The following is a 25,652-nucleotide window of genomic DNA, read 5'->3' as shown; positions in this document are numbered from 1 at the left end:
GATAGGAGATCTTTGATCTCTTGTTCTGAAGCCAGTTGTAGCCCCGGTACTTCTGTTGGTTAGCCATTCGAGTACTCGGACACGGGCACATACATTTATCAGTTTTGTGCATAGCTATGTGTTGCAGTTTGAGAAGTAAACATGTATATGGTCAAAGCTGGTAAAGCGTCACAATTTCTCTGCTGAAGGTGCTGTGGTTAACTAATTTGACAATCAAGAGCTAACAGTGGCTGAAATGTATTTAGGTTTGTGGGGTTTTTTTTAAACTTAATTTAAATTCCCTATATGAAGTAATACAGAGCCATAGTCTGGACAAGTACCAGAGAGTGTTACACCAAGTATTGATGTGAACGCTGATCTGAATTGTGTTGCTATCAGGGAATTGGGTTCTTAACATAATTAAAACCAAAAAAAAACCCTTAAAACCCTTCTATGCTACAATCATCAGTGTCCATCTTGCTTTGACTTTATTTCATGGAATAAAGTAAGAGCATATGGATGTGTAGTGTCTACAGTCTCTTCATCTGACATGCAATACTGTGTTTAATAATAAAATGTTTCTGAACCTCGTTCAGGTATCAATTTGTCTGCTATATTAAAATTAAAAATACATTTTTGTAGCAGTGAGCACACTATTTGGGTTTGGGATCTCTCTTCCTCTGCCTTTTCTTTGTGGCAGCTGGTTTTGTGTTGTCTTTGTGTGGGCGTGGTGGTTGGTTTTTGCTGTTTCAAGCATGAATTCTTTCTGTGCAGGTCATTGTAATGAAGAGATCTTTGGGAGTCGGTTATGCAGCGGTGGACAATCCAATCTTCTACAAACCCAATACTGCCATGTTGTTGGGTGATGCTAAGAAGACTTGTGATGCCCTGCAGGCCAAAGTCAGGGAATCGTATCAAAGCTAAATACTGATTTATATTCCACTCATGATTGTGACTACAGTTTTGTCACAGAGGTCATGGAAAACAAGAGTTAGAAAAATCTTTTATTGTTACAATGCAGCCAGTATTTGGAGAAGACTGCATTGATATCTAGGGGATATAGTTTGGTTAGGAAATGTAGGGTTTTATGAAAGGATGGGCACATTAGCGCTTCAGACTAAGTCTCCCATGAGGCAGTACATTAAAGAATGAAAATGTGCTTTTTAAGGTTAACATTGGGCTGTTAGAAGCAGGAACTAATAACTTGTGGTAATCTTTAAGTAGTTATTGGCTCCTCCTCCTTACTGTCTTTACTTCTGTCATGGAAATTCACTAAAAAATACTGTGCCAAAATTGTATTCTGGCTTACCAAAGCTGGATGAAACAACTATTTATTTCATTAAAACTTAAAGCAAAATTACAAATGGATGCGAGCAGATGCATATAGTTGCTTACATGATTTGAGATTCTAAACAATATTTTGTTTCTTTTGTGAATTGTGTGGATGCTGTGAATCAGGAACATTTTAGGAAAGCTAATTCTTTTTAAAATACAGTCCTACTTTTTTGTAGTGCCCACTTACATTACTTAAAACAAAACAGGGGATTTCAGGGACCTACCAAGTCATTTTCAAGCCTGGCAATGAAATGTACACTTACTTGCACTGCTTAACTGTTTTAAGCAGCTGCTAAGTTCTCCATCTTTTCCAGTCATTGCCTTTTTGAGTGTATGGGGAAAAATGTGGTCCAGTTCTGCACAGATAGGGCATCTTGATACATCTGATCTGTTCACAGAATTTGGACCACACTCTTTCAGTTTATGTTCACTTAGACTTTTAACTGTATTTGCTACTTTAAAATTCAGTGATGCTTTCTTAATTAACATTTTTGTGATGCTGGAAAAGGCACTTTTGAACATATTTAAGATGCTGGAGTTTATTAGATTTTTTTCTAAATAAATAAGCTATTGTTTGGACAGCACAGAAACATACCAAACTTAATCCAGTGTTTTGATTATTTGACTTCTCCCTAATGTAATTAAAATCACTGTTAAATTCTCATAATAATTTCAGCACATAATTATGACATTTTTTTTTTGTTTTGATTATGTTAAATGTACTTGAGTGGAACTCAAATATTTGCCTAATAAAATGACTTTATCATCTTTACATAATGATGTAGCAACTGTCTATGGTGACAAAGGCCAAACAGGAATAGCTCTACTTGCATTAGAAAGCATTCATATCAGAGGAAGACAAACTATTAGGAAGTCAGTCTTGAAATTAATCCATCCTGATTGATAGAACAAACTTTTTTTATTACACCATGTATAGAGACCTCATGTAAACCATAGTATTTCTACTTAGCTACCTCTGTTTTTGTGAAGATCGCTTAAAGACTTTGAACAGGTAATGCATTAAGAAATGTAACAATGTATGAAAGAAGCTACCCTTTTTACAATATCTTTTATATAATTTGAAATAAAAAGTATCATGTAAGCATTGATATGTCATACACTGCAGGAAAAGACTTGCAATTAAATTTTAATTTAAAACATCATGGCAGCTGTATTTGAATGTAGCGTGTATGGCCTCTTGATTTCATTTTATTCAACTTTTAGGTCTGCAAAAAATAGGAGGGAAATGGGAAGAGGGGGAACACAAGGAAATAATCCTCTCTTTTGCCCTCCCAACTAAGCAAAAAAGGGATTTGAAGGGATTTTAAAACCTAAAGCATTAATTCTTGTCAGACTCGAAATATCTAACTGCAGTATGCAACATGTTTCTGCTTATAAGTAGCTAATGTAATACTTAGCTTTTCTTAAATAAACAAAACAAAAACAATAAGGGGAGGACGCTTCTTTTTTCCCTTCCTATTTGGAAAAAACCCATACTGTTATGTTGGTTCAGAGGTACCAGTGTTATCTTTAAAACTGTGCTTTACCATGGAACATCAGGTAATTTTTGAAGTGCTAATAAAAAGTCAATTATTTTTCTTTACTGATTGTTTCTTTTCTCTCCTGTTGTGTTTCCTGAGTAAGTAGTCTGAGATTCTTTCTGGGAGTTAGGAGATTGAAATGCCACAACAGGATGTTGAGGTTGAATAATATAATGAAAAGGGATCATAGTGAAACATGCATATTTCTTTTTATAATTTGAATGGTTCCTTAAAATACTCATGACTGATGTCACCTGACTGTAGCAACTTCACTATGAGCATTTTCTAATAAATGAAGAGGGTTAGACAACTTCTGGGAGTAGTTGATCCCACTGTGTGTTGCCTTTTTGACTTAAAAAAAACCAGAAGGCAAGAAGAAAAAGCTGTAAGAACTAACTTGGCTGAGTACTTCCTTTTCCATTAGCTGAGGTGTGAGGTGAATCCTGTCCCTTTGAGCCTGATACACCATATGAGTTTGCTCTTAGTTGTTTTTTTAGTTTGCTGTAGAACTTAGTTCTACAAGATCGTCAAGCTGGTTCTTGTGATGATTTCAGTTTGTACCTTCAAAGTGAGTGATAAATGAATAACTTCAGCCATCTGATAGTCTGTTCAGTTGTATCATTGCACAAGTCTGATGTGGAACTTCCATATTTTCTTCAAGCTATGGTCAAGCCAAGACTTGAGGTCTCTTTCAGGGGCTGCAACCTGGTGTTGATTCATTAAGTAAGCTGTCTTGATCAAGCAGCCCACCTTGGGAAGAATATACCCACGGTATATGGATTTGCAGTCTGACAAATGGCAAAGCCATAGCCTATATCCTTTTGGGGATCTGAATGCTAGTGTGAAGATTTTACTCACTCTACTCCATCTCCAGCTGCTTATTATCACCCAAGAGGTATTTACTCTAACCTGCTTCAAGCAGGCTATGAAAATCTGATCAAGTCATGGCAAAGCACCACAGCAAGAACAAAAGGAGAGGGTAGAGGACACTAATCTCTGTTCAGCAGTTAGAACTTTTCCATTTGGCAGTGTGTGTCCATGGCCAATAAAATACATTGGATATTTGCTTTTGATACAAGTTACTGTGCTGCTAAAGTTACAGAAGAATGTTGTTTGGAAGGATCCTCTAGAGATAATTTGGCCCAGCCCTCTGCTGGAAAAAGATCAAGTGTGATCAGATTGCTGCAGGCTTTGAGTCTCAGTCTCTTGGGTGGAGATTCCGCAGTCTCTCTTACCCTATTCCAATGTTTGATTCTTCCCATTGTGAACAGTTGGTTTTTTGGGTGTTTTTAAAAATAATTGGCATTTCCTTTGCTGCAACCTGTGTGCATTACCTAGCCTAATCCCGTTACTGTGCACCTCTCAGAAGAGTTTGTTTTCATCACTTGCATCACCTTGTCAAAGGCCTTGCTAAAAATCAAGGAATGCAAATTCCGTTGTTCTTCCTGTGTCCACAGGGTCAGCCATCTCACAATAGAAGGCAGTTGGGTTGGTCAGGTGTGATTTGCCTGTGGTAAAATCATGCTGCTTGTTCCTAGTTGCCTTGTCTTTCGCGAAGTTGAGTAGAACTGGCTGTGTAACCTTCACAGGGTCAAAGTTGGGCTGCCTGGCCTGATGCTTTCCTGTTCTTCCCCCTTGCCTTTCTTGAGCCAGCAACATTATTACTCAGATCAGAAATTAAATTCTAACTTTGTAAAAGCTGCTGTTTCTAGCAAATCCACTGTTTACTTTGTCCTGATAATCATGAAGTTTTGTGCTGGTAAATTAGCTTTGTAACTTTTTGGAAGTAGGGGAATTTCACTGATTAGAAAATGATGAGCTTGCAGTTACGTGATCTATTAATTTGTCGATCTGTTTCTCAAATTCTTGCTTTAGTCAGGAATTTTAGAAACCATGTCATGATCATTTAATGAGTCATATGTATCCTGCTGTGTTGGTTTCTTGCAAGTATGTAATTCTGTTTTCATTCAGATAGGGAAATTGGGGACTGAGCTTGCTTTTTTAATTTAGTTTGAATAAAAACCCAAGCTTTTGGGGTGAATCACAGGGGTTTTTTTGACTTGCTGAATTTTGGTTGCTATTGCAGAGCACTCTTGGAGCACACAAACTCGAATTCTTTTGAAACTACCTTAGAAGATGATTTAGAGCTGTGGATGCAGTCACTAGGGTCAGATTCAAGGTAGTCCACAGTAAACACCCTCAAACATACAGGAGAGGATTTCATATTTCCAGCACAGAGTGCCCTGTTTGCCATATTTGGTTCTATTGTGCCAAAATAACTAAGTTAGACTTCTAGATCTCCGGAGCACAAGAGAGAATGAGAGGCTTAATTATTTATAATTCATTACCTTAAATTTTAAATATAAAAAGCACCCCAAAACAAAAAAAAAAAACCTTTACAGGAAGGAATTTGAATACTGGGAGATCGCCTAAGCAGTGAAGTTTAAATGTTCATTTTGTAAGATTTGCAATGAATACTGTTCCAACAATATCACTAGTGGTTTGTTTTTTTTTTTAAATAATTACAAATGGTAATGACTTGCATAATCCAACTGCTCTGTAGCTGCCCAAGAGGATGTATTACATTAACTGTGTTAGACTAATGTGATACACGTTTTTTCCTGAGGGGAAGGTATGTACTTACACATTTTCATTAATGGGCTTAGTACTTTTTGAAGATCCAAGTTCTCATGTGATTTTTTGAAGTAGCAAGACCAGTCCTAAAACATTAAGATACTACTTGAGAGGTTGAGAGACTCATTTGTAGTCCTTACTCTAGGGTGGTGATCATAATAACTTGTAAGGACAGAACTTTTTCTCCAGTTGCAAAGATAATGAGAAATGTTAGCTATAGTGAGAAGAGAGTGAATGGAAAAAAGTGTTGGAGGAAACATGACCTAACTATTCTGCTTTCTCTGTTTCAGTTTTTACTGGAGACATATTTTCCCTGAGAATGAGGGTGGTCATACTCTTCAACTGAACGTATGCATAGGTACTTTGTGTTCTTCCCTTAATGACAGTTGATCAGTTTTATTTTTCCCAGTATACTCCAAAGCTGCATGTAGCCCTGTACCTCACTCTGAAACCTGGCATTCCACAGTCTAATTTTCTGCACAGCATGCAGAAATCAGAAATTAATACCCAGTTTTACTTACATGTTAGGCAAATGGCTCTCTGAATTCTGCATTGCTAACTTTTAAATTCACAGCCCCAACACTTGTTTTTGAGCTCTGTAGGTAGCTTTTGTACTTCTGCAAAGCAGTTTCAGTTAGACAAGGATATGGAAAGTTAAGTATTAAAACCTGTTTACCGACTATAGCTGCCTTTAGAACATTATGTGAGCAAGAGATACAAAATATGCCTGTTACAACTTTTGAAAACGGATAAAAGTAGGTCAGACAAGATGGGAAAGAAATTGTATGGCAGAGAAGTAAAGTAGTTACTTTGCAAAGACCAGACCTTTAGTTCACATGTAAGCATAGCTTTGAAAATAAGGTTATTCATGGTGCAGTCCTGTTAGCAAATACCCTATTTGGCATATCTAACGGTATGATGTTCTGCGATTAGACGTGAGATCGGGTAAAGGCCCTGTGTGTCTCTTAACCTTTTCCTGTCTCTTGCTGACAAAACCCATTAAAACTGGTAATTATCCAAACCATTCTCTGTTAAAGGAAGGAAGCAACAAAGGAGTTGGAGGACAAAGTGGTTGAGGGGGCTTCACACTCAGTAAGAAGTGTCTTTTGGAAGAAGATTGATGCTGAACTCTAGCACAGCATGAAATTAAGTTATTCTATTACATGGTCAGTCTAACCCATAATTTAAAAAATCCCTAACAGAATGGAAACTAGCAGCTAGTGAACATAAAAAGCTCAAGCAGATGTTAAAGCGGCCTCATGCAGTAATAACTAGCAGTTGCCCATTCTCCCTATTAAAATATTACAGATGTGGATAGGAAAAACCATTTGGTTTTCTGATTTCACATTCTCAGAAGCCCATTGTTGTTGCAGGCTATGGTACAATGAACTTAAAAGTTTAAAGTGTTTTATGGTGGATTTGTTAATGTGCAGACATAACACAAGAAATTGGCTTTTTAATTCGTAGGCACATCAACAGTCCTTATTTTTCATCAGCGTTCTGTCCCCAGATGAATCCATTGGATGTTAGTTTGGTGAACCAGATAATGTGAGGTGACCTAATTATATTTAAATTTTAAAATCAGAGAAGGGTAGTCAACATTGTGCAATGTGCTAAGTAATGCTGTAATTTTCATGTTACATTCCTGATGTAACATCTCTTTTCAGACTTTCAGAGATATCATAAACCATATTTTCTACCTGGTCAATTTGACCTGTGAGCAGTGTTAAAGTTACCCATGGAGCTGCTGAATTTTGTCTGTAGATCTCCGAACCATTTTTTTTTCTGCAGGACGATGGAGCAAGAAGTATCTGTTGCCTTTTTACCTAATTGTTCCTGTTTTGGTTTGTGTGAAGTCATTATGGCATTTGATATTTAAATGCTAACTCTTTCTGAGGGATCTAAATTCTGTTGTTCTCCAGAGGTAGTCACCTTTGCATTTCTGGTGGAGTTGATCTTACTGGAAACCATACAGCAGCCACACCTTACTGTCCTGTATATATAACTGTTGCCAAGCTAGAAAAGAGTGGCAGCTTCCCATCTCTGCTATAGACTGACCATTGCAGTTGGTCCTAAAGTGTTACTCAGCTGCTCTAACATTTTTTTTCAAGTATAAACCTGCTCACTTTTCTTCACTGTGAGGGTGGTGAGGCACTGGAACAGGTTGCCCAGAGAAGGTGTGGTGACATCCCCAAATCTTTGCCTTCTGGCCAGTCCATAATAATTTCCAAGATTCCTGGACAATTGGGATTTCCTATTTGAGTTCATTGTCTAATCACTGCAACCCACTTACTCCATGAAGCCCCAGCTGTGTAATGTGTAGAGGACACCCTCCCTCTAAACATCCAGCCCAGCACTGGTGACCGGGGCTCCAGGAGGAGCTGCACTTCAGTACTGATCACTTCCAAAGCAGCTCAAACCCCTTTGTAAGCTGTTGGTATCTCTTCTCCAGTTGGAGTATAGCAGGCCTCCCATCCTCTACATCCATGACTCCAACAGCCCAAGGGTCGACCTCGAGTCTCCCCTGGTGCTTCTGCCAGAGGCTCCAGGTAGGGCCATTCTCCCTGGTGGCGGTGCGGGGCACATTCTTTACATCTTGCCCAGTCTGAATGGGCCCAGGGGCTACTGCTTGAACTGTCTCCCCTTTAATTTGTTCAGTTTGTTCAGGACCCCATTTAAAATCATCCTTCTTTCGGGTCACATGACAAAAAGGGCTTACAATCATACTGTAGTTTGGAATGTGCATTCTCCAAAAGCCCACACCACCTAAGAAAGCGTGAGTTTCTTTCGTAGTAGTTGGTGGAAACATGGCTGTTACTGTGTTCATCACATCCACTGGGATCTCATGACATCCATCTTGACATTTTCTTCCCAAAACCTGGATCCTGTGCGGGTCCCTTCACTTTACTTTGTTTTATGGCAAAACTGGCTTTCAGAAGGGTTTGGATTATCTTCTCCCCTTTCTCAAAAACTTCTTCTGCTGTATTGCCCCATATGATGATGTCATCAATGTATTGCAGATGTTCTGGAGCTCCACCCTGTTCCAGCACAGCCTGGATTGTCCATGGTGGGTGGCAGGGCTGTGTTTCCACCCCTCGGGCAGTTGATTCCAGGTGTATTGGATGCCCCTTCAAGTGAAGACAAACAGTGGCCTGCACTCCGCAGCCATAAGGACTGGGAAAAATGTATTTGCAGTATCAATAGTGGCATACCACTTGGCTGCCCTGGATTCCAGTTCATACTGGATCTGTCTGGCACAGCAGCACTCAACAGCAGTGTGACTTCATTCAGGCCACAATAGTCCACTGCTGGTCTCCACTCCCCATTAGGCTTTCGCACTGGCCATATGGGCTATTAAAGGGTGAACGGGTCCTGCTGACCGCTCCATGGCTCTCCAGCTGGCAAATCAGCTTATGGATGGGAATCAGGGAGTCTCGGCTGGTGCGGTACTGCCACCGGTGCACCTTTGTAGCAGCGATCGGCACCTGCTGTTCTTCGACCTTCAGTAACCCCACCACAGACGGGTCTTGTGAAAGGCCGGGCAAAGCGGACGCTGCTTACATTCCTCCCCTTCCAAGGCAGCTATACCAAAAGCCCACCAATACCCTTTCGGCTCCTTGAAATACCCTCTGCTAAACCAGTCTATGCCAGGGATACGCAGAGCCTCTGGGCCAGTCACAAGGGGATGTTCTTGCCACTCGTTCCCAGTCAGGCTTATTTCAGCCTCCAACACAGCTGAGCTGTTGAGATCTCCCTGTCACTCCAGAAACACTGATGGGTTCTGCCCCTTCAAAGTTTGATGGCATTAGAGTTCACTGTGCACCAGTATCTACTGGAGCTTTACATTCCTGTGGGTCTGATGTGCCAGGCCATCGGATCCACATGGTCCAGTAAGCCCAGTTATCCCTGACGTCCACCTGGCTGGAGGCAGGGTCCCTCTCATCCTGGTCGTAGGATTCTCCACCAGCACGGCAAGCGGTGCAAAGTGGATGTGGCATGGAGCAGTTCTGCTCACTTATGTCTTGCCAGAATGGATTAGAAATCCTTTTCACAGGATCAAAAGTAAAGTCAGCCCTATCACTTTGCCTGGAAAACTGTCCTCTGGAGGCTGGAGCAGCAACCTCCCTGGAAGACTCCTTATCTGTGATTGTCTTTCCTTGTAGTTCATGCACTCGTGCCTCCACAACTGAGGTACGTTTTCCATCCCACCTCCTCATGTCCTCTCTGTGGTCACGCAGGTAAAACCACAGCGTACCCCGTGGTGTGTATCTTCTATATTCTCCCTCCCAAACGGAAGGGCATCTATGGTTGATAGCTGAGATGCATGTCTGTATGGGTGGAGAGTAGGACATATCCTCATCAAGTCGCTGGACCAACCTGTCCACAGCTGAGATGATGGAGGTAGAGATACTATCTTCATAGCCCTGCAGACAGTGAACCACTTCATCCACAGCTGGTGGTGTGTTGTTTTTCCAACCCATTACTGTGAATGAGTTGGCATATGCTGATGGTGAGGGCTGTACCAGTTTCCGCCACATGGGTTGTGTGCATTGGACTTCATCTGGATCAGTGGGTGACTGTGGATCATCCTGGTCATAACAGATCATCTCTTTCACAGCTAATTCTCTCAAGTACTGGATACCCTTCTCTGTTGCAGTCCACTTGCTTGGGCAACATCTACTGTCCTCTTTGTAGGGATACTTTTCCTTAATGCTTGATGGAAATTGCTTCCAGAGGCTGATGGCTTGTGCTCCTTTTCCAGTTGCCCTGTCAATGCCCCCTACTTTAGAAAGTGATCCCAGCCGCTTGGCTTCCGTACCCTCCAATTCATTGCCATTAGCCCCACTATCCCAGCACTGAAGCAAACAGGTGATAATGTGTTCACCTGATTGATGGGCATAATCTTTCCACATATCTTGCAGTTTATTCAGAGATGGGGATCAAGTGGTTACCTCTTGTTCCTCTTCTTTATCTTGTTCCTGTGATGGGCCTGCTCCTTCATCCTCCTTTACCAAATGAGCTGCTTTCTGTTTCCATTTCTTCTTCTGCATAGGGGCTACTGGCACTGACACAGGTTGGTCTTCTGCATCACTCACTGTGGGGGCCGAGGCAGCTGCAGTGCCCACCGCAGGGGCTGGAGCAGCTGCAGGGGCTGGAGCCACTGTTCTTTCTGCCATGGAGGCTGGAGTAGTTACAGCTGGTGGCGTAAATCTCTACCAGGTCCAGGAGCTGCAAACCACATCCAGTATTGCTAGCAATAGGGCCAGGACCTGCGCTGTGGTGCTTCCAATGAACCAAAGATAATCAGAATTTCCTAAAATCCTATGTTTCACTAATTAGCCCTGAGGAGAAGGTGGAGGAGTGGACCCCACCCATAGGTCGAGACTCTCCAGGAAAACCAAGCCAAAGGTGCCGTTGTTGGTGTTCCCACCCAGGGGTCACCTGACACACAAGGACAACTGAGTACACAGACCAGATTAGTTTTATAACCAGAGAGTCCATCCTATCATAAACCAGTACTACATAGTACAACACATGATAACGTTAGCCCAGGTCCCAAGGAAAACAAACAGCACAACAGGGAACACATACTGTAAGTAAATTAAACAATGCAACCCTGAGACCATGGGCAGCAACTTCAAGAGCAAAGAAATCAGCATTGTAGCCAATGATTATTAATTCAATACAACAACAACAATTTCATTCTAACACTCTCTAGTTGGACCTGTTGTTATCTCAACCCTTTGTGTCCCTGTTTTTGGGCACCAAAAAGGACTGTCGTGGTTTAACCCCAGTTGGTAATTAAGTGCCGTGCCGCCACTTGCTCACTCAGCCCTCACCCAGAGGGGTGGGGAGGAGAATCAGAGAGGAGTGTAACACTCGAGGGTTGAGATAAGAACAATTTAATAATTGATATAAAATAAAAATAAAAGAGCAATAATAATAATAATAGTAACAATAACAGTTGTAATGAAAAGGAGGGGGAGGGGGAGACAAACAAAATCCAAAGGGAAGGGAGAAAAGAAAACAAGTGATGCACAATGCAATCACCACCTGCTGACTGATGCCCAGCCAGTCCCCGAGCTACGATCGGCTGGCCCTGGCCAACCCCCCGCAGTTTTTATGCCCAGCACGACAACCCATGGTATGGAATACCCCTTTGGTTAGTTCAGGTCACCTGTACCGCCTGTGTCCCCTCCCAGTTTCTTGCACCCCTCCAGCCTTCTGGCAGGCAGGGCCTGAGGAACTGAAAAGTCCTTGGGTTGGTATAAATGTCACCCAGCAACACCTGAAGACATTGGTGCACCATCAACATTGTTCTCACACCAAATCCAAAGCACAGCACTGCACCAGCTACCAAGAAGAAAATTAATTCCATCCCAGCGGAAACCAGGACACTGTGGTATCCTTCCATCTCAGAAAATGTACCATGACTTCAAACAGCATCCATTTTTAAAATAAAACAAGCAGTAGTCTTAGAAGCACATTGTTCCTGTGCATACATTCTTCTCACAAGAATTGCCTTTAAAATCATTGGTTATTAAAAAGAAGAAAGCTGGGTCTTTTACCAACCAGAACCTGGAACACATACAGTCTCCAGACTTCTCCCTTGTTGGTTTTGTGTTTGTTAGGTGGTGCTCTACCATTAGTTTTCAATAAACCTGTTGCAAAGCCTTCCATGAATGAGATAACTTCTCACTGCAAATAGCTAGAAAAGCATTTTAGCCAACTTGTCCCTTTAATTCAGAAATTAATTCTAGTATTTGGAAAATGTCTTTCGGAAAACATTTTGTTAGAATTTTTCCCACAGGCAATGCTTCTCCCCCCCCCACCCCCCCCCAAAAAAAAGCATGTTGGCGAGGTGCAAAATTCAAACCTTAGTTTTCAGCCATTATCTTTTTCATTTTATCTTCAAAATACACTGATTTGACTCTTAGCCAGACTTCCCTGTTCTAACCTAATATATTACTAGGTAAGTAGCTCAAGTTTTGATCAGTTTGACATTAAGTTTACCATACCTAAAGACTGAAGACTTATGTTCTTTGCAGGAAATACTGAAGCATTCTGCCAGAGTTTAAATTCACTAATACTTTCCCATTTCCCAAGCAGAAGTTATATCAACTCCTCTTTGTCTATTTAGCTCCAAAAATTGCTTCCCTCCTGGATTTTACTTTTTCATTTGGCAAATACTCTGATGAACTTGCAGTATAACTTTTATTGGGTTCATGTTGTGGGTGAAAATTAGTTTCTGTTATTTTCTTAATTGTCTGCATTTTGTGTTGGAGGAGGTGGCCATGGTTAATAGCAGTGAAAACATGGAAAAGACTTGTCATGTTTTGCAAGCATTAAATTGGGTTGAAAAGAAAGATAATAGAAAGGGAACAGAGACAAATGGGACTTGGGCATCTTCAGCAGTTTGTTTTTTTCACCCAAAATTTTAGTTTTTGTATGTGAAAGTTTCATCAACATAAAGACACAAAAACATACTTTACCCAGCCTGCATCTGATGCTGTATCCACAAATTTCAGTGCTCCTAACATGAATAATTTGTGATTTATGTCAGTATTGTCAAGCTGTCAAAATAGAAGCATTTAAGAAATGTAAATGTTGAGATTTTTCTTTAAAATATTAAATTAATGTTTTCTGATTAAAGTATAGACGAAAAACCCAAACCTTTATCCCCTTACTAGATTGTGTACTTGTGAAGAAATACTGATGCCCAAAATAAGGGATGGCTGAAAAGAAAGCCCCTTAAAGAACAGTATGTTTCAGACCTTTGTGTCCCAGGGAAGGTTTGATACTCTGAGAAGGGGAGTTCCAGTTTCCCCCTTTGACGACCCTGTGATGGCAACACATTTACTTTACAAAAGGAGTTAGGATCTTTGTCACCCCAAGCACTATGCTGAGGATGAGTTACCAGGAAAGAAGCACATCTTTTAAGGCTAGTGTTCTACCATCATTTATTAAATTCTGTAGGAATACATACTGTGGAGGCCCCAACAGTGGGGGTAAAGCTCTGTTTTGTTACATGTGTTGATGTATGTAGATATAAATTGTCAAAATGTAGGTTTCAGCTGATATTTATCACAGTTTGCTTGAACATGTAAGACTTTTACGTATGTTGCTGCCTGGTTGCATGTTTAGAGATTTTTTTGAAAGTTTGTTCCAGAAATGTCGAAGTTAGCTGTCTTTGGCTTAGCTTGTGGTGGTTTGATCCTGGCTGAATGCCAGGTGGCCACCAAAAATGCTTGGTCACTCCCTTCCTCAACCGGATAGGGGAGAAAATATAATGAAAGGCTTGTGAGCTGAAATGAGGGCAAGATCACTCAGTAATTACTGTTGCAGGTAAAACAGGCTCAGCTTGGGGAGTTTATTACCATTTGAATCAGAAAAAACACTTTCCCCCCACCCATCCCTTCTTCCTGCCCTTAACTTGAAAGGGAATGGAGATTAATGCTCAGTCCATCACACATTGTTTCTGCCGCTTCTTCCTCCTCATACACTTCTTCTCCAGCGTGTGGTCCTTCCCATGGGACACAGTTCTCCATGAACTTCTCCAATGTGAGTCCTTACTATGGGCTGCAATTCCTCATGAACTGCTCCAGTGTGGTCCCTTCCACAGGGTGCAGCCCTTCAGGAACTCAGTGCTCCAGCATGTGTCCCCCATGGGGTCACAAATCCTGCCAGAAAAAGCTGCCTCAGAGTGGCCTCTTCTCTCCACAGGTCCACAAGTCCTGCTGTCACTGAGATTTGGAGTAAACCTCTTAACACCAATGTAGCATTAAGAAGCAGGAATTCTCTTTATTCACAGTTCTGAATGCACGGGGTATAGATCTGCCCAACGTGCACACCAAGTTACTTGAGAGTACACATATACAGTACTTACACATTCATAGTGTCTTGCATATTCATTTTCATTTACATACAGGATTGGTTGCAAGTTTCTTACTTCTAATGCAAACTAGTATGCATCCTCAGGTAGCACTACTGAAGTTTTTTACTAACAATACATGCTCCTCAAGTGGGGTTTGTCCTCTTTCCAGGGGGCTATTTGAATTGTAGGTTGTGGTCTCCCACTGCCACAATTATCTTTGTCGTACTTTCAACCAATTTTCTGTGGATTACAACACTTTATCAGCTTGCCTCCTCTTGCAGCCAGAACTTCCTACCTTGGAGGCTTCTTTCTGTGTAACTTCAGATAATGGTGTTCTTTTCCCCATCCATTCTTTCTTTCCCATCCTTCCCAAGGCTGACTCCCTTGATAGGAGTCCCTACATTTATCATTTTAAACACTTTAGAGAGTCAGCTTGGCCTAAACTCTGTGCACAGATTTGTTTAACATACAGTTAAACACTAAATGAGACTTTGGAAATTTGGGAGTTTAGGTAACACTGCCAGCAAACCTTCCTCAGCATGGGCTTCTCACAGGTCACAGCCTCCTTTGGGCATCCACCTGCTCTGGTGTGGGGTCCTCCACGGGCTGCAGGTGGATATCTGCTCCCCCACTAAACTCCATGGCTGAGGGGGACAGCATGTTTCCCCATGGGCTTTACCATGGTCTTCACCACAGGCTGCAGGGGAATCCCAGCTCTGACGCCGGGTTCATCTCCTCCTACTCCTTCTGCACTGACCTGTGTGTCTGCAGAGGTATTGCTCTCACGTAGTCTCACACGTCTTCCATGGTGCAGATTATTTTCTTTTCCTCCCTTCTTAATATGCTATCACAAAGATGCTACCACTGTCGCTGATGGGCTCAGCCTTGGCCAGCGGTGGGTCCATCTTGGAACTGGCTGGCATTGGCTCCATTGGTGGTGGAGGGAAGCTTCTGACATCTTCTCACCAAATTCCCCCATATCCCCCTGGCTACCAAAACCTTGCCATGCAAACCCACTATATCCCATTACTGCTGAGAAATGGTCCTCATGCAGAATGTGTAATGGAGCAGCTATGACATCGTCTTCTGGAAAAGACCTTTCTTGGGGAGTTGCTTGTTGCTATTGTTTGGTGGCCTGTTGTCATAACAGACTAAAAATGAAAGAGGTAGTTGACATCTTTTTTTAGACAACTGCTGTAGCTGGGATAAGAATAACTGCATTTTTCTGACCTCATTTTCTTCTCATAGTCAGAAATGGCCTTGTGCTCAGCTTTGAAGGGTGCATTAGCCTGAAAGATTATTTGGTACTTTTCCCAGCTATGTTGTTTGGTCTTGTATTATTTCCTCTTATGAAACTTGTTTTCTGTGGTATGTCAGGCAAACCTGTACCTTCTAACATTCCTTATCGCTGTGGGATCTAAAATTATTAAATATTAATGTGGTGTTAAATCTATCTGGTGTGTTTTTCTGGCATTTATTCTTAAATTACTTTGCCCATTTTTCTCTTTTTCTAGCAGCATTGTTTGTTAACCTTTTCATTTTAAGTCCTAAAATTTGACAATTGCTAGATAAGAATTTAAAAGAGAATAGACATGTTCATTTTAACACAGAAAAAAAGCATCATACGGTAAGCAAGCTACAGCAAATAAAAAGTGGTGCATGCATGGTGAATAGGTATAGAGGATATTTCAAAGTAGAAAATAAGGACAAAGCTCTTTAAATACTATATTGTATTTTCTACCATTTGGGGTCTTTCAGATTAATTTAAAATTAGCTAAAATACTTCACTTTGTTACATAATTACACAGTTTATAACATTCTCTTATTATTTAACTGGGTTCCAGTCTGTATCTTGCTCATTAATAATAAAATAATGTAAGGTAAATGTCTGCTGTCCCAAAGCTGTTTGGTGTATTCATTATAGCAGTTTTCATGACACGAATGGTCAGTGTCTGCCTTTTGATGGGACCTGAGCTGCTTTTCTATGCTGTGTCCTCTTCCAGTGAGTTCTGGAATCAGTAGTAAGAACAGTAGCAAGGTCTGGTAAGTCCCTTGCTTACGCAAGGGCTTTTTTTTGCACAAAACATGTGCACAAAAAAATTGCACAATTGCTGTGACTGGGCCTTATGCTTGAGAGATATTCTATTTTCTAGGCATCATTCCAGAGTGCCCAGGCTGGAGATCTGCCCAGTCCCATCTTCCCTGGTGTATAAATTCTGCCCATGTGATATTATGAGAAGTGTTCAGTAAAAAACAGATTAAGGTGATAATTTCCTAGTTCTTTATGTTACATTATCTATGCCAAGCCAGTTAGTATGGAAATGTTTGATTTTTGAGCTCATAAAAATGAAGTTGAATGTAACTTGTAAGTATGAAAGCACCTTTGGATATCAGATATTTCTAACAATATTACCCAGGCAAGATATCTAATGCTGCTTCTGTGTTCCCTCTCCCAGTCCTAGCGAAGTCTTGCTTGGATTTTAAAGAAACAATTTGTAAATATTCAGTTCAGCTGTTAATGTATAACTTTTTTGAGGGTATTCTATACAGCACTTTGAGATTTTATGTGTATCACAGACAGCTAGCACATTTCATTGGAGTACCTTTAGGGAATCTGTTCTCATTTTGTTTTTTTGAGGATTAAACAAGCTGCATCATAAAAGGCTTTGCAATCAAATGCCACTGCAAACCTGAACATCAAATGTAAATGTGATCTGGGCTTCCTGCCTACCTCTAAGCATCCTGTGAAAGGTCTCCTCAGACAGAAGAACTGGTTGACTTGCTATGGGCACTTGGTGTAAGCTGGGGTCAGGAGGGAGGGAGAAAGATACGGATTGAGGGAGCACCTGGATTGGGAGTTGAATAGTAATTGACCACACTAGCCACTGGATGTCACTTGTTCCACATAAATATGTGCAAGAAGTCCATAGTCTGGCATCCCCGTGTCTGTTATGAACATCACAGTGGTGCCCAGGTGAGCATGGGCAGCAGGATTTTTCTTTCTCTGCCTTGAGTTTTTTTGTCTGAAAATCAAGAGAGGTTAATTTAAAGTGACATCTTGTTACCTCGGAATGTAAGATGCTTGTAGCTGACTTTTGCCTATGTTACTTTGTAATGCTTCTTAAGTGGGGTTTACATGTTGACTTTTCCTATAAGGTGTAACCGGGAGACAGCCACCAGGAAGGTTCCCATTCCTGCCACTGCCATGATGGCCTCCACCCCCTCTGCAGCTTTAGCATTGACTTGCACCATGAATTTGCATCAACAGAAATCTGGTTTTCACAACAGTGCTTCTGATCTTCTGTGCCTTTGTAGGCTTCTGTTAAAGACGAAAACATGAGCATGGTGAAAGAGGTATCAAAGGCAGGTAAAGGAAAGAAAGGAACAAAACCCAGGAGGAAAGTATTCTCTTCTTGAGGTAGTGACTATTCACTGGAATATCTAGCTAAGGAGATTCACAACTTGAAAAAAAATTTTGTGGGCAACTTCAACACCAACCATATTCTGACTGTCCTTCTATGTATCTATTGACACATGTAGTTAGACTCGATCTGGTCACGTGTTGTGCAAACGGAATTGTGCCTGTATTTACAGCCTGTCTGTTACGTTATTCCTGACAGCACCATCTGACAGCGTTATGAAAAGGTTGGAATAAAAGGAAGAAGGGTCTTCTCTTGACTAAGCCATGGAGAACTGTGGTCTTTTTTACTTATGAGTCAATGTATATACAGGTAATCCTCAGCCAGAGCACACTGTTCCATTATTTCTTTTCTGTTCCTGGCTAAATTTTATAGAATAATTTAATTTTAATAATAAAATACAACATGATATATTATATAATAAAATATAATAAATATATGTAAAATAATAAAATATAAATACTGTTCTACATATATTAACCAAATATAAACCATGTCAATTAAATATAAAATATATAAAATCCATAATATCAGCAATATATATAAAATATACATAATTAATGCATTAATATCATTGCCATCTTTATGATATTAATAATACAGACTTTCTGTAGTGTCAGAATGTTCTTTTCTACTTAAATTCTTCCTGCCTAGGTGTCACCTCTTAAAATTCTGCTGGTATTTCAGATGTAGAATGACATCTTGTCCTTGGTGAAGTGGCATCTAACTTCTTCCAAAGACCTCAGGTTGAACAGGTTTTTCCTATGCGTGTCCTATGCGTGGGTTTCCTATGGTATTCTGAGGTGCTATGGCATTCTTGCAGAGGGAGCCAAACAAAACTGTTCTCTGTTATCTGTGAAACAACATTTAAAATATCATCCAGTGAAAAATCAGTTCTAATTTTTATTTCTAACCAGAACTTTTTGTTCAAAATGAAAACACATGCTTTTATATCTCACAAAATTCCGTGCACTTGACTTTGAAGAACAGAAGCTCAAGTGTGGATCCAATCCAAAACCCAGCAATTATTACTAACAACTTGCTCCCATTTGTCATTCCCCTGAAACTTATGACATAAACGCTTCAGTGATAGTGTCTTTGCAGGGTACATTAATACATTTTAAATATGTTTATATTTGTAAATTTCTATTACGTTTCATCTGTTTATGGTAAATTGCTGTTGGAAAGGTTTATCTTAGAGGTTTATTTAGCATTCCGGAAAACTTTTTAGTTTTTACAGTTTTGGTTTTTTTTTTACAGTTTTTATGAGTTGTTACTTGTGAGTGTGTTTGAAACTGAAATAATCTTTTTTTCCCTTCTAGTTATGTTTTTGTTATATTAAAACTGAAGTAAGGGTCACTGCATGGTAGAGTCTTAGGTGGCTGCTTGTTTCCAACTCTACAGTCCTTTTTGCTAAAGAACTGTCTCTTTCAAGGGTCTTTTAGTTGATGTAAGTATTTTCATGTCTGGTTTTTGATCACAACTTTTGTAAAAAAGTTCTCTTAGTTCTGTTGTATCTTGAAAGCCTACAATGAAGTTTTTAGTCACAGTTTTTCATTACTCTATATAGTATTAGTTTCCCAACAGGAAAGGCTGCCTCTGTCTGGTTATTATAAAACCACATTAGATACCAATGGAGACAACAGAGCTTGTTTACTCTGAATTACATACAATTCAAGCAGTGTGTAATACAAACTTTTGCTAATTTTGTTTTAACAGTTAAACATATTGGTCAAATTTGGTAAATGATGCCCTAAAGGACTGTGCTACAGACTACAAGAGCTGAAGTAGTTTGCCAGCTCCTTTCTGGTGCTATCTTAATTAAAAATATGAGCGGAGCTTTTGTTGCCACACACATGTAAGGAATAAAAAAATAAAAATAGATAAAACCCTCACCTTTAACTTATTGTTGTGCACTTCAAGAAATTTTTTTTCTTGTAACAGCTATACCATGAAATTTCAAATGCTCCCAATAGAATTCAGTCAAGGGAGGAGACAACAGTTTCCACTATCACAGTTCATGGAGGTAAGCTTTCAGGTGCTAGGTCTCCATCTCAGTTTTCAGAAGAAGGCGTATTCACAGTTCATTGCTTTCTGTTATGACTCCACTAGTATTTGGCTGGTGTTTTATTTCACGTTTGAGGAGGAGGGCTGCTGCAGGTAGACAGTGGCATGCATTATGGCTTCACATCCTGTTACCCCATTTGCCTTCTGTCCTTTGAGCAGTGTGGATTCTACCACAAGCGAGCCATTCCAAGTAGTTTTGTTTTGGGTCTTTTGTGCCACTTCCTGCTTCACATGGTGAAGAATTCTAAGAAGAGCAAAGAGGAGGCATCACGGTTAGTGTGTCTTGGAGTTTCCACCTCTCCCTTTCTTTGCCTGGTAACGAAGTGAGGGAGACCTGGGTGTTTTCATTTATTTATTTGTCTTGGAGTCCTATGGGTCTTTTTGTTTTATCTAGTTATAAATTACAGATGAGTAGAAACAAACAGATTAATCTTTGGTTACTTGCTCTAGGTTGAATTTTATTAGCTTCTTCCAAAGGAGCTGTTCTACAAATTTCATAGAATGTCTCCTATGTCCGATGTATAAGATTGAAAACATACTTTAAAGTAACATTTGATAGCTTTACATCCATGATATGTGAAGTCACAAAGAGTGGTATCCAACAGAAACCCATGTGTATAATGGTACCAAAAGTATACTTAGGGCAGTAGTATATTTATCATACCAGAGCCCAGTGCTGTAAATTTTACTGCAGTCAGGTTGCAGGCACTGTAAGTGATGAAATGAAACAGTACCCACTAGACTTCCTCTTCATGCAAACATTTCAAACAAGCTGAGGCAGAATGAAAAATGCGTGCATTAGTGTTCTGCAGCATGATATATTCATTAATTTTTTTAAAGCATATGGTGGACCTACTTGTGAATCATGAGAAAAGACTAAGTAGTTCCAACCTGCTGAGTGTCAAAATCTATCTGAAAGTGGTAGAAAACCTTATTTAGGCTCTGCTTTGTTCATTCTTCTGAAAACTTGTGTGACTGTATACTTTAAGTTCCTGCTAGGCTATAAAAGAAAACCTTTTTTTCCAGTCTTGTATGGCAAATAATGAAAGAGTCCTGCCACTGACAACTCACAAAATAAGTAGAGAGAAAAAAATCCAGGTGAAATAGTGTAGGTATAAATCATTTTGTCCAAAGAAAATAGGGAAGAAGACCTGACTTTTTCAATGAGTTCTGGCAAGCAGCAAAATGATCTGGTGTAATATCTAACAATGGGTACAATACATTTAAGCTCTATGCTAACATCCAGGAGAGCCCTGGTAGACTCACCATTAAACTGGGAAAAAAGTCTTTATCTGGAGCCTGAGCATCTGTTATCTGAGTCTTAAAATGGTCCAGGTTGGTAAGATGACCATAGCTTAGCGTAAAATGGTAACTTCATGCCTGAAACGAGCAGAGTTCTCTTCTTCCCACCCTTCTTGCTTCAGTGAGGCAGATTTTGGCATCAGCTCTGGGACATTTGTATGAATGACCCATTTCCAGCAGAAAACCTTAGTGACTCCAGGCTCAGCAGAGCAGGTCCAGCTGAGAGCTTCAGCCTGGCATTAACATACGATGTGTTCATGGCCAGGGTGCTAGTGCATGCAGATAGTCCATGGCTGAACAGCATGTAATGCTAGACTTGCCTACTGCATCTCCAGAAGCACAGACCTCTCGTGGCTTGAGTTCAAAAGGAATTTAAATCCAGATAGCTGCTATGGTTTGGAGAGGTTTCATCCTCCCCAGGTCAACCAACGGGGAAAGACCAGTTTGCACGCAATTTGCAAAATCAGACATTCCTTCTAGTGAAACTGTGTAATAGACACTCAAACAAATACGTTGCAATAGGCAAAGTAACGTGTAGTGTTTTCTGTGATTAGAAAATATTTATATGACAAACCTCTTAGGAAAATGGGGGAAAAAACCTATCAGTTGTCCCACACTTCAAACTCTAGAATGTAACTGAAACCACTGAGGTCAAAAGGCAGAATAAAAAAAAATAATAAATTTTTTAAAAGAACAGGTATATGTGTCTGTAGAGAAGGTAAAGAGACGGAGTCTTTCTGCCTTTCAAAAAATCACTTATTCACTTGAAGTTTTACAGAAGGAAAAGTTATTTACACACTGGGCAAATATGTTCTGTTTATCTGCCAAGACAATTCTTGCACCATAGTAATTCCTTCTCAAGAAACAAATGTCCCCTTTCACATTACAGCTATGCACAGTTTACATTAATTTTTCCAGGACTCCACTTTAGAAAAACTGCAGTAACACTTACATGTTTTTCTTTTCCCTCATGTGTAAGCTGTGACCTTTTTATCATGGCCCCATGCTTATACAAGCCAAAGCACTAGTAGGTGATAACCTGTAGGTGTTATGAAAAGTACTCTGCTAAACAGGAGCACTGCAAGTTTTTTCACAGAAAATAAAGTTTTACCACATCCATGTTAGAAGGGCAGACAAGAACCGGCTTGATGTAAATGTGGGAGTAACTGATCCGTGAAACACCTCCAGCCTTGATTGCTCCCCTTCTTTTGGGTCCCCATCTACCAACATTGAGAGGCTTGTTATGCTTAAAGCAAGTCTCCTAACATCTGTTGTTCCAAGAATTCCATTGTTGCCTACCAATGAACTCTTTAAATAAAATCTCCTTTAAAGTCCATTCTCCCCAGCTTAAAAAAAAAAAAAAAAAAGGCAACAGCTCCTTCTGAACAGAGACTCTGAACAGAAATTGTATAGATTCCTTTAGCCTAGTGGCGTATCCAAATGTTACCAGGAAGATGTGGAAGTAGTGATGTATTCAGTTATGAAGCATCCTCTGCCCTAACAGCTGAAGCTGTTGTTAATGATCTCAAAGCACTTGGTCGGGACTTTTTGCTCTGTTGTCCCTCATTTAGAGATGCAGAACTAACAACAGGGAACCAAATTCAAAAGCAGTCCAAGTGAAATCCTAAGTAACCCCATTTAGCTGCTACCTAATACTAGAAGTGCTTAATCTCATAAAAGACTGCATTTTTTTAAATATAAAAATCTAACCATACCTTTTTTTTTTTTTTTTAATCAATGTGAAATCAACACCTGTCTACTTATGAGGGTCTTCAGGCTGCGCTGAGTGATGGCTGGTTCCCCTGGGATGCCAGTCCTCTGGGAATTCTCCCAGGACACTTAATTCCAGGTGCCCAGTGAAACTGTATTGCTCTGGAAATACAGTTGTAAAGATGATTTATTTTAAAACATGATTGGCACACAAAATGTCAGCAAATAGCCTGTAAAAATTAATCTGCTGCTCAGAACATAGGCTCTGGAATTAGATGATGTAATCTATGAGGAGACGTTGTCCTCCTGATTGGACTAAGACAAGTCTCCAAGAAACTCTCTAAACCACGGACTTAAAAAAGTCTTGTGCTTTTTTTCTGGTTTTTTTTTTTGTTTTGTTTTTTTGTTTTTTTTTTTTAATTAATCTTGACTCTTTAACACTACCACGCACAGGCTTTTAGAAAAGGGGTGAACAAGTTTGAGTTGTGAAGAGGGAATTGGGTCCTCTCCTCCTTTGGTGATCATAGTGTTGTAATCACATTTACTGGTTCTGCTGGCCATGTCTGGAGATACCCCAACCTGATTCTGCACAAATAAACACCTAAAAGGCATGCCCTGAGAAAGGGTGAAGCCTCTCAGGGGACAAGGCTAAAGAAACACCAGTCTGGAAGCTGGACTTTAAATTTTTAAGTACTTTCTAGCCATACAGGTGCCCATACATAAGCCCATCCAGAGGTAGGATGGATTTAATACCATAAAAATCTTCCCTGAAAATCTAAGCTGTAGCTGTTTGCCCAGGGTAACTCAGTGTGTGGTGCAGCAGCTCAGAAGGCTTCCTTACGCTATGTCCTCCATGGTCACTTTGCACTAGGACCCTATAGCTCTGCAACCATTCTACTTTAATGCCTTGCTGTACAGAGCTCTGGGCAGGAGGTTTGTTTATCGCTGCTGGTTGCCTAAAGGGCCAGTGTTCATTTCCTCCCAGAGGAACACAGCCCTCCTGCCAATTTGGATGGTTGTAGTGGGTGCTGAAGGCAGTTTCTGAGGCTGCAGCACATGACCAAGGATAGCACCTTAAGTTGCCTCTGCTACCCATTCTTTCAGGGGCAGACCTCTCTGGCCATGATGAGCGGTCACAATAAAGCTGTTCTTGCTGGACTAACATCCCTCAGGTGCATTGCCTCCACCAAGAATTCTTAATAAAACTGTAGAAGCATTGTTTTTAAAGTCATAACTGCTCAGATATTCCCAACTGCAAATCTTTAAAATACTTCGCATATCACTAGGATTAAGCATTATTTGCTTTGAGTCACCCATGCCTTGGAGGTTAGCAGTTACATGTTTGCTTTTACTCTTGATAGTGTCTTACTTTATTGAAAAACTGGGTTTTTTTCTTGCTAGCAAGTTCCCCTTCTATTGGAACTGATGTATCATGTCATTGACCAAAGGCTTGTGACATTATTCACATGAAATGTAAGATGTCATTCACAGAAACCCTTTACAGGTGTTAGCTGTGGAGAGTAATATTAAATTGATAAGCTGTATTTTCTAAACACTTGTGGAATTTGTAACTTTCTTACATTGTCTTGTGTTTCAAAAGCAAGCTAAAAATAGACAGAAATTAAATGTGCAACACCAATTTTATGCAGTAAATTTGAATGAAGATGTAACAAATATGTGTCATTTTATAAACATATTTCCCTTTTTTCTGGAGAAGAGTTTGGTCACCATTTCCTGTATTTTAATATTCTTGACATATTTGTTATGATTAGTCATAGGAAAAGTAGCTAGACCTTTGGCTAGTGGAAACGGAAGATATATTGTTGTTTTCATTACCAATTATAACTTAAGGGTTAGGACAAAGGCATATATTTTCTTTTAAAAGGCTACTGGTTGCCAGGTTGTAAGTGCTGTAATAAAACCTAATATATCTGCATGGTGTGAGATTAATATAAGTGAAAGCTTTAAAAATCAAAATTCCAAATTCCACCCCCCCGGCCCTTGCATTTTTCTCTGCTTAGATGGTGAGAGCAGGCCAGTGTGGACTTTAAAAAAAATCTGTTTGGTTTCACTTACTAGCTTTTATAGAGTGAGACATTTCTTAGAAATGCAACAACATTAGGGGCCTCTTAAAATATGAACTGCTTTTTTTGCTGAGACAGTTTAAAATAATCTTAAATTTTGCATTAACTTTACATTTTGTTTTAAGTTTTTATTAAATCCAGAATTTAGGCCTAAGTTATCCTGACACCATACCTTTAAGAAAATGTCAGCATATAGTAAGCACTCTGGTTATGCTTTAAATTTTATTATTGTAGAGGTTTTTTTGGCGGGAGAGGGAGGCAGAGGGAATGTTGGACAATTCAGAGCAAAGGGGAAGAAAACCTAACAAATTCTTGGGTACTGTCCAATTCTTGAGCTAAGCCGTGAACTCCATATTTGGCTTGAAGCAAGGAATTTTCCCCTCAACAGCTGTCCCTGGAGTCAATATAAACTGTTCTGAAATATTTAGTTACCAGCGGAGAGATACTACAGGAAACACTAAAACAAACTGTTGTGAAGCACTGGCTGTTGTAAGGGAGCCCTGATTCATGGGCTGTACTGTACATTGCATAATGATGCAGCTATTCCCCTACATGTTCTCAATGTTATGGCATGTTACATAATGAGAGGGCTTCCGAGGCACCCAAGTGGCTCTTTTGGGAGGAATGACACAGAGATCAATAAAGCTGTTTGTAAGGAAAGAATGCATGACGGTAGAGGCTGAACTGCCTTTCCTTTATTCCTTAG

At 40.1% G+C, this 25,652-nt stretch overlaps 1 protein-coding gene across 3 annotated transcripts in view; it reads left to right on the top strand.

The window, feature by feature from the left end:
• The window catches only part of NNT (nicotinamide nucleotide transhydrogenase), a 47,607-nt gene extending 44,690 nt beyond the window's left edge, over window positions 1–2,917 (top strand). For all 3 annotated transcript variants that reach the window (XM_055790195.1, XM_055790197.1, XM_055790196.1), the window contains exon 22: window positions 754–2,917. In XM_055790195.1, the coding sequence (XP_055646170.1) occupies window positions 754–903 (150 nt within the window). In that variant the 3' untranslated portion in view covers window positions 904–2,917. The remainder of the gene's footprint in view (window positions 1–753) is intronic.
• Window positions 2,918–25,652: the final 22,735 nt, after the last annotated feature.

This window comes from Falco peregrinus, chromosome Z (assembly GCF_023634155.1).
Source record: "Falco peregrinus isolate bFalPer1 chromosome Z, bFalPer1.pri, whole genome shotgun sequence".
Lineage (NCBI taxonomy): Eukaryota > Metazoa > Chordata > Aves > Falconiformes > Falconidae > Falco > Falco peregrinus.
The sequence above is the reverse complement of the archived record's forward strand: the minus strand, read 5'-3'. Positions and strand labels throughout refer to the sequence as shown.